The 14219-nt window shown below is 42.0% G+C and overlaps 1 protein-coding gene across 1 annotated transcript; it reads left to right on the top strand.

Moving 5' to 3' along the window:
• Nucleotides 1-461: 461 nt before the first annotated feature.
• Nucleotides 462-14219, top strand: utp15 (UTP15 small subunit processome component). The gene is made up of 13 exons (XM_029638530.2): nt 462-631; nt 1016-1155; nt 1317-1409; nt 1707-1891; nt 2160-2338; nt 2886-3011; nt 7632-7767; nt 7993-8077; nt 8213-8368; nt 11612-11713; nt 11803-11936; nt 12194-12252; nt 13447-14219. Exons 2-13 carry the CDS (start codon nt 1066-1068, stop codon nt 13686-13688), a joined length of 1587 nt encoding a protein of 528 aa, XP_029494390.1. The 5' UTR covers nt 462-631; nt 1016-1065; the 3' UTR covers nt 13689-14219.

Genomic DNA, 14219 nt, shown 5'->3' with positions numbered 1-14219 from the left:
AGAATGTATCAATTGGACATACACGGTGGACAGCTACCCAGGCAGGAGATGGCTGTTTGGCCAATGAAACAGTAAACAATAACGTTTTTTTAACGGAAGTGGAGATCTTAAACACGGCTGCATCACAGAGTTTCTAAACCCAGAAGCGCAACATCGCAAGACTTCCGGGAACGCTTGTGAAACAGACCAGCAGACCAGGCCGGGTTTGAGAAGTCAGAGAGAAATGAAAAGTAGTAGTTTAACACGTTACTACTCCAACTGCGTGAAAGTGACAAACTGACAAGTTATCATTTTCGTCAAAAACAACTTGATATCGAAATAGTCCCTTTATGTTGACGGCTTGCACATGCGCAGTTTGACCGATAGACCCAACGACGTGCTTCTGTGCGTCAGCCTAGCTAGCCATCGTCGCCATGACATCGCCTACATGTGTGATCAGGGATTTTTATTGGAGAAGCAGTTTCTGCCTCTCTTTTACTGTACTGTCTTTGACTGGAGCCTGTGGGCACAGAACAACTTGATAACTTTTTAAACATGAATGCATTTTGGTTTATCTAACGCAAACCTATTTCTGAATTGAATCAATTGGATTACGATCTACTGAGTTTAGTCAAGGAATTACCACCCAAAGGTGAGAAACCTTGTTTGAAAAAGTATTTGTTAAATCTTGTTGGCGTGCGGACCGCTATTGGACCACGTTGTGTATGCTAGTTAGCTAGCCATTTTCAATGCTATACTCCTGTTTTTCCATTTCAATAAAGTGATCGAAGAAAAAGGTTACTTCCATACGTTAAGTATGTGTAGACGCTAGTGGGTAGCTAACTTAAGCATAATCAACTCCAAGCTGTCTGATGTTGCAGACTTAAAATGTTAATACTTGGTAGCTAGCTAGCTAGTTAGCTAGCACATGCTGCGCTGCATACAACAACGCTGTGTAGGTAGTGATTCTGCATGCTCAGTTTTAGATTTGGTTTATTTGAGTGTTCATATTTTATGTGTTCCTCACATAAATTAGGTGGGCGGAAACTATACGAAGATTAAGAGGAGCCTTATCAACATACAGAAATGGCTTCATTCAAATCCACAAAAATCCCAATATATCCCAAACTTGGAGAGAAAGTTACTCCGGACACATTATATTGGAAAAACTACAAGGTAAGCCTGTCACACTGTCGATGTGTTGTTGGTGGCAGCATGAGCATACTAGCTATTATGTTTCCATATTGCAGTAACAAGACAATAATAGCCTACTGATGAAGTTGACTTGTCTTTGATTGTGTTCTCTCAACTCTTCTCTGTTGTTGAATGTTTTTCAGGCCCCAGTCCAGATAAAGGAATTTGGAGCAGTCACAAGCATTGACTTCTCCTCCCTGGCACCCCACAACTATGCAGTGACTGCTTCTACACGGGTAGGCTGGTCTCACTGCCATTCACATACATGTTAGTAGACACTAGGAAAACAATGGAGGTTAATTTAGTTCTGAACTATATCCTCTCATTAAATCCATGATGACAATGGCATATAAAGTGATTCCTTCTGTGATCCATCGACTGAACTACAAATTATGATCTAAACAATTATGACCATAGCCTCTACGAGCCATCTTAAACAATCATAGTCTTGATAGTGTTGGTTGCCATCTACACAAGCTGAAAGTGTGTGTGTGTGTGTCCCTCACTCATTCTAAACCCGCTGCTTGTTTCAGATCCACATCTACGGACCGTTTTCTACGGAGCCAGTCAAGACATTTACTCGCTTCAAGGACACGGCGTACAGCGGAAAGTTCCGGTCAGATGGTCAGCTCTTGGTGGCAGGATGCGAGGACTCCGTGGTGCGGCTCTTTGATGTCAGCGGAAAGGTGGCGCTCAGGGTGTTCAAAGGGCACACAAAGTAGGTCCTCAATTCAACGTCACCGGGTTCCCAATGTCTGGTTGGAAAATGTCCCCTAATCCTTCCCTATCAGTGGGCAAAAATAAAATTGCTAAGTTCAGCAGCAGGCCCGTTGAGTGACGATTCCTTGAGTGATCCATCAACTGAACTAAAACTGAAACTAAAGCCTCTGACAAGTGTCTTGTGTGGATGTTTTGGACCCCATTTTTTTATTCCTTATTCTGGTGTTCTTTACTACAATTAACTGAACTGTTTCTCTCTGCTCAAGGGGGGTGCATGTAACAGATTTCACCTCAGACTGTTATCACATCCTGACGGGCTCAGACGACTACACTTGTCGCCTGTGGGACATCCCCAATTCCACTGAACTGACCTCATACAAGGAACACACAGACTATGTCCGCTGTGCCATCACCAGCAAACTCAACAGAGATATCTTCATAACCGGTGAAATGAAACACAGTTACTGATACAAAGACATGTTTTCAGAAATCATCATTTCACACAACTGCCTCTACCAGCCATTGTAAAGGGATAGTTTGGGATTTTGGCAATGAAGCCCTTTATCTACATCCCCACAGCCGGATGAACTCGTGGATACCATTTTTATGTCTCTGCGTTCAGTTTTAATGAAGTTGCCAAATAGCATTAGCGCAATTGCTAACTAGCGTTGGTGTAATGACTGGAAGTCTATGGGAAGAGCTAGCATGCTAGCTGTTTCTTTAGTCTTCCGGTCATTGCGCTAATGCTAGTTAGCATTGACTTGTGAAGCCACCTCTTAGTTCCTTTTATACTGGATGCAGAGACATTAAAAGGATATCCACAAGTTCTTTTGACTCTGAAGTAGTAGGTAAAGGGCTTCATTGCCAAAATCCAGAATTATCCCTTTAAACACCCATACATTCTTGATAGTGTTGGTTTGCTATCTACACACATGCTGAAAGTGTGTTTGTTGTTTGTGTGTCTGTGTATTGTCTCTGTCCCCCACCCTCAGGCTCCTATGACCACACACTAAGGGTGTTTGATGCCAGAGTGGAAAAGAGTGTGATGACCATGGACCACAGCCAGCCCGTGGAGAGCGTTCTGCTCTACCCCTCTGAAGGACTACTGGTTTCAGCAGGTAAGCTGTAACCGCATAGCTGCATAACCATAATATTGTACTGTGATTTTGAGTTCCATAACCATTTGTGGTCCTCAAGATGAAGACCAGACACCACACTGGTATTGTTGTCCCAATAGTAGCCGCCTTACCTGATCTTCTTTACCAACCTGGTCTCGGAGCATTTCGTATTATTTTGTATGTAAATCCGAGACACTCCATTTAGTATGGTATGTTAGGTTTCGTAGGATATGTATTAATTTGTGCATGTCCATCACTCATTTCGTATGATACGTTATGAATTACAATTCATATTATATATTACAAATTTGCAACGCGTACAATTTGTTACAATTTTTGCAACTATTTTAAGCAGTAAATGATTAGCTAAAATGCTAAAGTTGTTTGTACATTCAAAATGTACAATAAAAATCAAATTCACCCATCTACACACTACCCATAATGACAAAGTGAAAACTATTAAACAAATAAAAAATGTTTTATTCAGAATTATCTCATTTACAAAAGTCAATACTTTGTAGTATTTGATTTTATTAAGGAGATCCCCATTCTCTTCCTGGGGTCCAGCACCATTAAGACAGGTATATACAGTTTTAAAAATTACACATTACTTTTCATAACACTTTACCCAATACATTGCATCAGTTACCTGATGTGGGTTCCATGTAACCATGGCTCTATGTAGTATTGTGCGCCTCCCATAGTCTGTTCTTGAGATTGTGAAGAGACCTCTGGTGGCATGTTTTGTGGGGTGTGCATGGATGTCCGAACTGTGTGCTAGTAGTTAAACAGACACCTCGGTACATTCAGCATGTTAACACTTCTTAGAAAAACAAGTAGTGATGAAGTCAATCTCTCGTCCACTTTGAGCCATGAGAGATGCATTAATGTTAGCTCTCCGTGTACATGTAAGGACCAGCCCTGCTGTCCTGTTCTGAGCCAATTGTCATTTTCTGAAGTCCCTCTGTGACACCTAAACACACGACTGAACAGTAGTCCAGGTTTGACAAAACTAGGGCCCGCAGGACTCTATTTGTTGATAATGCTGTTTAGAATTCAGAACAGCACTTTATTGTGGACTGACTTCTCCCCATTTTAGCTCCTGTTGTATCAATATGTTTTGACCATGACAGTTAATCCAAGCACTCAAATTCCACATAATTCTTTTACACGATGTAGTTGAGGTTTAGTGAATGATTTGTCCCAAATACAATGCTTTTAGTGTTGGAAACATTTACTGGTTGAATATGTTTGAAATTCACTGCTCAACTAAGGGACCTTGCAGATAATTGTATGTGTGGGGTACAGAGATGAGGTAGTCATAAAAAATTTTTTAAACACTATTACACACAGTGAGTCCATGTGACTTAAGACAATTTTTACTCCTGAACTTATTTAGCCTTGCCATAACAAAGGGGTTGAATGTTTATTGACTTGAGACATTTTAGCTTTTCATTTTAAATGAATTTCTAAAATATATTTTTTTAACATAATTCCACTTTGACATTATGGGGTTTTGTGTGTAGGCCAGTGAGAGAACATCTCAATTTCAACAAAGGATAAATTGTCAATATTAAGCCATATCCCCCTTACAGGATAATATAATTAACCTCATACTTGTGCCGCTTATCATGACTTTACTTTTTTAAACCCCAGCCTTACTTATGATTCAGTACTACACAAATAGGTTTAATTTATTTTCTAGTTAAGTAAATGATAACACAGGATAAACATGCACACTTAATACATTAAAAGCAGGTCCCTAGCGGACTGACGCAATATGGTGGCTTGTTACAAAAAATACATGGAGAGGGACAGAGAGAGGGACAGAGACCATAGTACTTTGGTACATTTAGAAACTACTTTGCACACGAACCGCTGCCCGTTTGGAGTAAGAAATCATGAATGTATACGTGTGAATGCCTTGGTTCGCAGTGTATCTCGTGTCAGAACCAAGCCTTCTTGGAAAGGGGTTTGGTTGGACCTTTCTCAACGCTTGTAATGCTCTTATTGTCCACCTATCTTCTACTGTTGTCCTCCTCTGCCGTCGTTGACTTTGTTGTGTGGTCCTGAACAGAACTACGGAGTTTATTCTACTTTCCATTCGTTCCTGAAGCTGCCTCTTTGAAGATAGGCTAGCCAGCCATGTCGATGGTTCCCATTGGGGGATGAGAGTAGCATTCTAGGGTGATTTGAGAAGAGTAGTAGAATGGTCCCACTTAAGTTTACTTTTCTAGATACTTTACATAGGACAGCTAATCAGCTGTACCAGTGATTGTCCGGGGGGGTGACTATCGTCTCTACCTCGTGTTGAGATTTTAGAGTTCGAACCATTTTGGACGTGAGCTGTACACGCCTCTCTGGTCTGATATGTTAATTCTTAACCCGCCGTTTTATACAGTTCATTCAAAAGGGGCGGTTCGTGAGGCTGACACGCTCTTTGACTACTCGTACAAAGTCATAGAAACAATTTCCTCTTATTGTATCTACATTTACATTTTACATTTAAGTCATTTAGCAGACGCTCTTATCCAGAGCGACTTACAAATTGGTGCGTTCACCTTAAGACATCCAGTGGAACAGCCACTTTACAATAGTGCATCTAAATCTTTTAAGGGGGGGGGTGAGAAGGATTACTTTATCCTATCCTAGGTATTCCTGAAAGAGGTGGGGTTTCAGGTGTCTCCGGAAGGTGGTGATTGACTCCGCTGTCCTGGCGTCGTGAGGGAGTTTGTTCCACCATTGGGGGGCCAGAGCAGCGAACAGTTTTGACTGGGCTGCGCGGGAACTGTACTTCCTCAGTGGTAGGGAGGCGAGCAGGCCAGAGGTGGATGAACGCAGTGCCCTTGTTTGGGTGTAGGGCCTGATCAGAGCCTGGAGGTACTGAGGTGCCATTCCCCTCACAGCTCCGTAGACAAGCACCATGGTCTTGTAGCGGATGCGAGCTTCAACTGGAAGCCAGTGGAGAGAGCGGAGGAGCGGGGTGACGTGAGAGAACTTGGGAAGGTTGAACACCAGACGGGCTGCGGCGTTCTGGATGAGTTGTAGGGGTTTAATGGCACAGGCAGGGAGCCCAGCCAACAGCGAGTTGCAGTAATCCAGACGGGAGATGACAAGTGCCTGGATTAGGACCTGCGCTGCTTCCTGTGTGAGGCAGGGTCGTACTCTGCGGATGTTGTAGAGCATGAACCTACAAGAACGGGCCACCGCCTTGATGTTAGTTGAGAACGACAGGGTGTTGTCCAGGATCACGCCAAGGTTCTTAGCGCAACAACAATAAAACAACAATAAATAAGAATAAAATAAGATAGATACAAAACAAAAACGTGAAGAACATAAATCAATCATCTCTAATTAGCACATGTAGGACAGTATGTAAGTGTGTGTGCCTGGACTTTGCAGGTGTATTTCTCACATGTGCAGCACATAGTATTTGTTAACTTGCCACAAGCACTGCAAAGGCTGCTGTGCGGGGGAGGCACTCCCTTTGAATGTGTGGGGTTACAAGTGCATTTTCCTCTCACATGTCTTGCAGGTCTTGACTCACGGTTCTCAAATCGTAGCATTCTTGAGAAAGTGTGAAAGACTTTCAATCATTGTGGCACAAAAAATAATAATATATATATATATTTTTTAAACCATTTTTATTTTATTTTTTTAATCGCCCTTCCACTCTCTGCATCCCAGAGACTACATGTAGCCTCACCTCGGGACCTATACACATCCGCTAAGACTAGCAGCCCTATGTAGACACGCAGGTCAATCTGATCCATCCTTTTCCAGTTGTCTCCATATTTACGGAAATCCTCCAAATTTCTCATCTCCAAGATAATTTTTTCGACGGCTGGTGTGATGAACATGTAGAATGTTGAGGTGATGTCCTGGGTAACTGCATGTCTTGTGGGCCCTGGGGTCGTCCTTCTGACATGTTGACTGCATGTCTTGTGGGCCCTGGGGTCGTCCTTCTGACATGTTGACTCCATGTCTTGTGGGCCCTGGGGTCGTCCTTCTGACATGTTGACTGCATGTCTTGTGGGCCCTGGGGTCGTCCTTCTGACATGTTGACTGCATGTCTTGTAAGATCACATCCCTCTCTTTAACAAAAAAAAACACTTTTCATATTTCATACACAACGTAGAAGATGGACACGGCACACACAGTGTGTATACTTTTCAAGTTACAGTATTTCCTTTAACATGTTTAATGACATCAGAAAATAACAACCCATGTGACATTAGTGTTTTTTTTAGGTCACCTCTGCCCATTCCCCACTTTCTTTGTTAGAAATATTGTTCCAGTATTCACTTTAGAACATGTTAGAGTTTTGGTGTGGAAATGTCTGTTGAGACAAAGGCACATTCCTGTGTGAACATTGGAGAGGAATGTTCTCTCCTTGATTTATAACAGGGTGTGATCTGTCAACCCCTCCACCAGCTCCCTTCTCCCCCTTAGGGGGTGAGAGGGGGTCTCGCTGAAGTTATCTATTGCCAAGCTTATCTGACCAATTCAGATACTCACTGGACAGTCATGACACCCTCCATTATTTGTTGTGCTCGTCACATCTGTGCTGATGGAGGAAAGACCATTTAGACCAAGTTGTTGTCTCCCCTTCCCCCACAGGAGGGCGCTATGTGAAGGTGTGGGACCTGCTGAAGGGAGGTCAGCCTCTGGTGTCACTGAAGAACCACCACAAGACCGTCACCTGTCTCAGTCTCAGCAGCAACGGACAGAGACTGCTCTCTGCCTCCCTCGACAGGTGTGTGTGAGCAGCTCTAGACAGGTTTGTGTGTGTATTGCAGTAGGCATGTCGAGTGAAGGTTCCTTGAGTGATCCATCGACTGAACTACAAATGAGCTCTTCAACTCTGAAACAGCCTCTGGCAAACATATTTATTAACGAGATTATTGTAAAAATTATTGGATGTTTTGATGGATCTCTTGATTAGATGAATATGCGTTTTTGTTTGTTTTTTACGCTGCAGGCATGTGAAAATCTACAACACAACCAACTACAAGGTGGTTCATAACTTTGACTACGCCGCCTCCATTCTCAGTCTGGCCCTGGCTGTAAGTTTACAAGTAATCCCGAACTGAGACTGAGCAATACACTATTATGATTATGTTTGATTTATGGATTGTGTATGAAGGCTTTTCAGATATTAATAAAGTCACAAGGCTAATGGTTTCTGTCTGTATGTTTAGCCTGATGACGAGTCCATTGTCGTTGGGATGACCAATGGCGTCCTGAGCATCAAACATAGGAAGAGCTCTGAGGAGAAACGGGAAATGGCTGGAAAACAGAGAATGCAGCCAGTGTACCGCATCTTTGTCAAAGGAAGAAACTATGTCCCAAAAAAGGCAAGTGCCTATTCCCCCAACTGTTTTATTCTACTACAAAGAACAATTCTCACTACAGGGGTTTTAACCCGGTTTCTGGAAAGCTGCAGTGTATAGAGCTGTGTTCGAATACTCATACTAACCACACTGACTGTACTATTTGTGCCGTGAATTGAGTATATAGTATGCTTATTGGTCATAGTATGATATAGTTAGTATGCCAAAAGTTCCCGGATGATGTCGTGTTAAATTCGTCAAAATATGAAGTATACATGCAGAGGACACTATTTCCGTACTCTAGGGCCCATAATGCAAATCTTCGGGAAATGGCGTTAGCATAGCATTTAGCGTTAGCATTCAGCAGGCAACATTTTCACAAAAAACAGAAAACCATTCAAATAAAATAATTTACCTTTGAAGAACTTCGGATGTTTTCAATGAGGAGACTCTCAGTTAGATAGCAAATGTTCAGTTTTTCCTGAAAGATAATTTGTTTAGGAGAAATCACTCCATTTTGTGCGTCACGTTTAGCTACTAAAAAACCTGTATCCAGGATTGTGTAAATCTATCCGCAAGCTCATTAGCATAACACAACGTTAACTATTCATGAAAATCGCAAATGAAATGAAATCAATATGCTAGCTCTCAAGCTTATTAGCCTTTTGTTAACAACACTGTCATCTCAGATTTTCAAAAATATGCTTCTCAACCATAGCAAAACTAGCATTTGTGTAACAGTATTGATAGCTATTGATAGCTAGCATTTAGCGTTAGCATCAGCAGGCAACATTTTCACAAAAAACAGAAACATTCAAATAAATCATTTACCTTTGAAGAACTTCGGATGTTTTCAATGAGGAGACTCTCCGTTAGATAGCAAATGTTCAGTTTTTCCTGAAATATTTGTGCAGGAGAAATCGGTCCGTTTGGTGCGTCACGTTTGGCTACCAAAAAAACCCGAAAATTCAGTTATCAAAACGTCAAACTTTTTTCCAAATTAACTCCATAATATCGACTGAAACATGGCAAACGTTGTTTAGAACCAATCCTCAAGGTGTTTTTCACATATCTCTTCGATGATATATAGTTCGTGGAAGTGTGCTTTCCCCTCAGAATCCCATGGCAAAATGCCTGCAGCTGAAGATTACGCAACATTTTAGACAAAGGACACCGGGCGGAACCCTGGCAAATGTAGTCTCTTATGGCCAATCTTCCAATGATATGCCTACAAATACGTCACAATGCTGCAGACATCTTGGACGAACGGCAGAGAGCTTAGGCTCATTCATGGCACATTCACAGCCATATAAGGAGACGATGGGAAACAGCCTCAAAAATTCTGCTCATTTCCTGTTTGAGGTTTCATCTTGGTTTCGCCTGTAGCATGAGTTCTGTGGCACTCACAGATAATATCTTTGCAGTTTTGAAAACGTCAGTGTTTTCTTTCCAAAGCTGCCAATTATATGCATAGTCGAGCATCTTTTTGTGACAAAATATTGCGCTTAAAACGGGCACGTTTTTTTATCCAATAATGACATAGCGCCCCCCATAGGTTGAAGAGGTTAAATGGCATTTATTTTCAATTAAGGATATAGTTTCATTTTCCAAGGACTTATTTTCAGTTTACCGTTTGAATTCAGATAACTCCCCGTAGAACGGCCTGATGAATTCAGTAGTGGTTTTTATATTTAATAAATAAAAAAAAGCGAAACCACATTTCCATTCACAGTTTATATGCGAGGAAAGTAAACAAAAAATCACGACAGCTGTGATGGAAACAGGAAGTTTTGGTACAGATAATGTTTGTTCAACATAGGGGCATCTTTCTGTGTCACTCAGCAAGCACTTTACACACAAATGACAGATGATTGGCTGAGAGAAATTGATGATAAATTATTATTGTGGGGGGGGGCTGTCTTGTTAGACTTCAGTGTAGCTTTTGACATTATCAATCATAGTCTGCTGCTGGAAAAATGGATGTGTTATGGCTTTACACCCCCTGCTATAATGTGGATCAAGAGTTACTTGTCTACCAGAACACAGAAGGTGTTCTTTTAATGGAAGCATCTCAAACATAATCCAGTTAGAAGCAGGAATTCCCCAGGGTAGCTGTTTTGGCCCCTTGCTTTTTTCAATCGTTGGCTTTGTCATTGGCTTTGAGTAAGGCCAGTGTGTCTATGTATGCGGATGACTCAACACTATACACGTCAGCTACTACAGCGACTGAAATGACTGCGACACTTAACAAAGAGCTGCAGTTAGTTTCAGAATGGGTAGCAAAGGAATAAGTTGATCCTAAATATTTCCAAAACTAAAAGCATTGTATTTGGGGCAAATCATTCACTAAACCTCAACTACTCTCGTAATGAATAATGTGGAAATTGAGCAAGTTGAGGTAACTAAACCGCTGACTGGCTCAAAGTCGGCGTTCCAAATACTACTTTTTGCCAACACGGGCTCATTTCTAGAGAGGTATATTTGCAGGTGTGTAGTGCGCGCAGACCTCAAAATTGGTGTTCATTTGCATTCCAAGTGGCATTAAAAGGTCTTAGGTCTTAAATCCAACTTCATGGAACCTGCAGATAGCCTGTATGTGCAAGTATTGATATAGTATCCATCCTATTGACGTAAACTTGTAGTCATAAGTAGGAGGACCACATATGGTGTGGTCCTCCCACTACGACTCGGGAAAGCATACAGTTTATTAGCCTACATACAGATAAAATAACTTATGAACTTCACAGGGTGATCTTGTTGCTGCTTTCCAATAACTATCGTCTAATTCTGGTGACATGATCTACGCTTGACTGCTGTTTGACAAATGTTCTTTCTCTTTTTCATAATGTTCTCATCATATAGACTAGCTTACCCGCACAGCCTACCCACACTATCTGCAAGCTGTTGGCTAGTGCGCACATGCCTTGATCAGAGTAGGCACACTTGCTAAATAACGCAACAGTTTTTGTGACAAATCTATCAGTGGAATTGAAAACGCGATGGATTAATGTGCACTGTCCCTGTAAAAATAAACTCAACATTTATATTTTTATTCGGTACATAAGAACTTAAGCGCAAAAGTACATTGTCTGCACTACATCATCACTCACTGATTTTTACCTGCAACAATTCCCCTTGGTGGAAACACCACCGGTGGGAAAATGCACATTTTCTTTATGCAGTTTTTAGAATATTCACCTGAAAATCTGTCATCAATTGAATGGATACCTAGCTAGTGACCTGAAATCGAACCTCTTCTCTCCTTAGGATGACTTTCTTGTCAGCAAACCAGTGAAGAGCCATCTGGCCAAATACGACAAACAGCTGAAGAAATTCAACATCTCCAAGGCCTTGGATACCGCCCTGGAGGTACAATTACTTTCCTGATGATCTCAGCAACGCAGACAAATATCTTGTACAATCTTGATAGTTTTTTAAGTGTGTGTGTGTGCTCGCAGTCGTGGCGGAGGAACAAAAATCCTGAGATCACGGTGGCGGTGATGAAGGAGTTGGATCGCCGAGGAACTTTGAAGAACGCTCTGGCCGGACGAGCCGAGCAGAACCTCTCTCTACTCCTCAAGTTCCTGATTGGGTAACACTCACTCAAATACCCAATTCCAAATCAGCGCCTACCTACTCCCTAGTGTTTGTTTTTTACAATGTGTAATTGTTTTATTGGTATTTTCTCTTTGAGATAAAGTGACGGGTAGACAGGTAAGAGGGATACAGATTTGCAGGCACAGGCCAGAGGGGGCAATGTGTGGTCAGGAGTCTGCAGCACAACCACTACACAAGACTGCGGCACACCTGCTCATGTGTCTTGACATCGTTTTATCTTCTCCTTCACAGGAATGTAGTTGATCCCAGGTTTACACCTGTCCTCGTCACCGCCACTGAGATGATTCTTGGTGAGTTTGTGAAACAAATCTTAATTGATTTATTCTGAATATGTATACAGACGTGCCAACCTGCACAGAATTTGGTACCATGTACACAGTTTGAGGTCAAGGCGTCATAACAACAAAGGTAGTTAGCTGCAGCGTTTAGTCAACTGAGCAAGGACACTTTTTTTTGCCTGCACATGCTTTGAACTCTGAAAAGTTAGTAGGTGCATTGACGAGCAAGGAAATGTGCGGTGTTGCAGTAGTTTAGTGCGCGTGAATGGAAACCTCTAATACTGTCCTTCACAGAAAGACCGTTGTTTCATATTCCAAATTGCCTACAGTTTTTTATTTTATTTTTTATTTTACTAGGCAAGTCAGTTAAGAACAAATTCTTATTTTCAATGACGGCCTAGGAACAGTGGGTTAACTGCCTGTTCAGGGGCAGAACGACAGATTTTGTACCTTGTCAGCTCGGGGATTTGAACTTGCAACCTTTGGGTTACTAGTCCAATGCTCTAACCACTAGGCTACCCTGCCGCCCCACAGTAAGCTAAACTACTACATTGCATCAAGTAATTGAATTATTCTGAATTTTCTCCCCAAACAAAATTAAGCCAATTTACATTTTCACTTGACTATGCACAAAAAAAACAGCGATTGAATAAAATAATCATTACACCTAAATTGAACCTAAAAAATGTCCTTGAGACCCTCAATTTAATTTAGGATCAAACCAGACGTCTGTGTTAGCTACATTATTTGATATAATTTAAGACTAGGTTTGAAGAAATTACAGGTTACAGGGTTTTCAAACAGACAAAAAGCTCCAACTTCCTGGGAGGGGGGATTCGACTGACTTTCCCCCACCCAACCATAGTCCTACATCAGCACCACCTTGTCAGAAAGTCCTAGTGAGAGCCCTGATTTGTACATTTTAAATGTATTTCTAGATAGCTTACTGAAGAGCAGCCAATTACCAAGTATCCATAACAGTCTGTAACCTACCATTCCTAATGAGGCAGTCATCTGCCAAATGATTATTAGGCAAAAATGTTTGCATTTGCCTATGATTTGAGCAGTGTGGGTGTCGCATGCATGCCGTTGTGGGGTCTGCGGGGCCAGGGGTACTGCTGCCGCACTGAAGTTGTACTATAAAAAATTCTTCAAGTTTGTTAGGTGTGTGTGTGTGTGTCATTCTCCTGCCCTCGGTTTCCTCAGACATCTACCAGGCAGTGGTGGGTCAGTCTTCAGTAGTGGACAGGCAGCTTGTATGTCTCCAGGAGCTAGTGGAGAGAGAGGTTGACTACCAGCAGGACCTCCTGGAAGTTCTGGGGATGTTGGATACTCTATTCGCCGCATCCCTCCCCAGGAAAGAGGTGCCTTGCCCAGGCAGCAGCCGGCCTAACGGCTTGGCAGAGGGGTGTTTGGGGGCTCCGGGACCACAGCTCCAGTCCGCCTGAGGCCCCTACAAAAAGAGTATTCCACCGGGGTACCAGAGTGCCTGGGCTGCCCCCGTCACGACTGGTTCCGGAAGTGCTTCTCGGTCTTTGACGGAACGTCGTCAGACTTCGAGAAACCATGACTACATCCTGCTATCTGAATTTAAACCACCAACTAAAAAAATGGATTTGCGCAACCAAGCTGAGCCTTGTTCATGCTGTGCTCCCTGGTTTTAACAGAAAGGGTATTTTAACTGGCTCCAGAGAGAGGACAAAATGGGTTTGACTCTTCAGAGACAGTGTTTTGTAAATGTACACATCTGTATGTATACTTAAATCTCTGTATCAGACTGGACACAAAGCGACAATTCATTTTTTTGGAACGCCATCAAATTGTCTTTCACAGCTAATGTTTTCCTTAAACAGTGTGCGTGTATTCAGTTTCTCTCGCCCTATCTGTTCATGTTTGGTTTGAATTTTTATAGAATTTGCTTACATTTCCAATGTGCCGTAAAAAAGAAAGCTGAAGTAAACTATCAATGTTGAAAACAA

This window comes from Oncorhynchus nerka, linkage group LG27 (genome assembly GCF_034236695.1).
Source record: "Oncorhynchus nerka isolate Pitt River linkage group LG27, Oner_Uvic_2.0, whole genome shotgun sequence".
NCBI lineage: Eukaryota > Metazoa > Chordata > Actinopteri > Salmoniformes > Salmonidae > Oncorhynchus > Oncorhynchus nerka.
The sequence above is the reverse complement of the archived record's forward strand: the minus strand, read 5'-3'. Positions and strand labels throughout refer to the sequence as shown.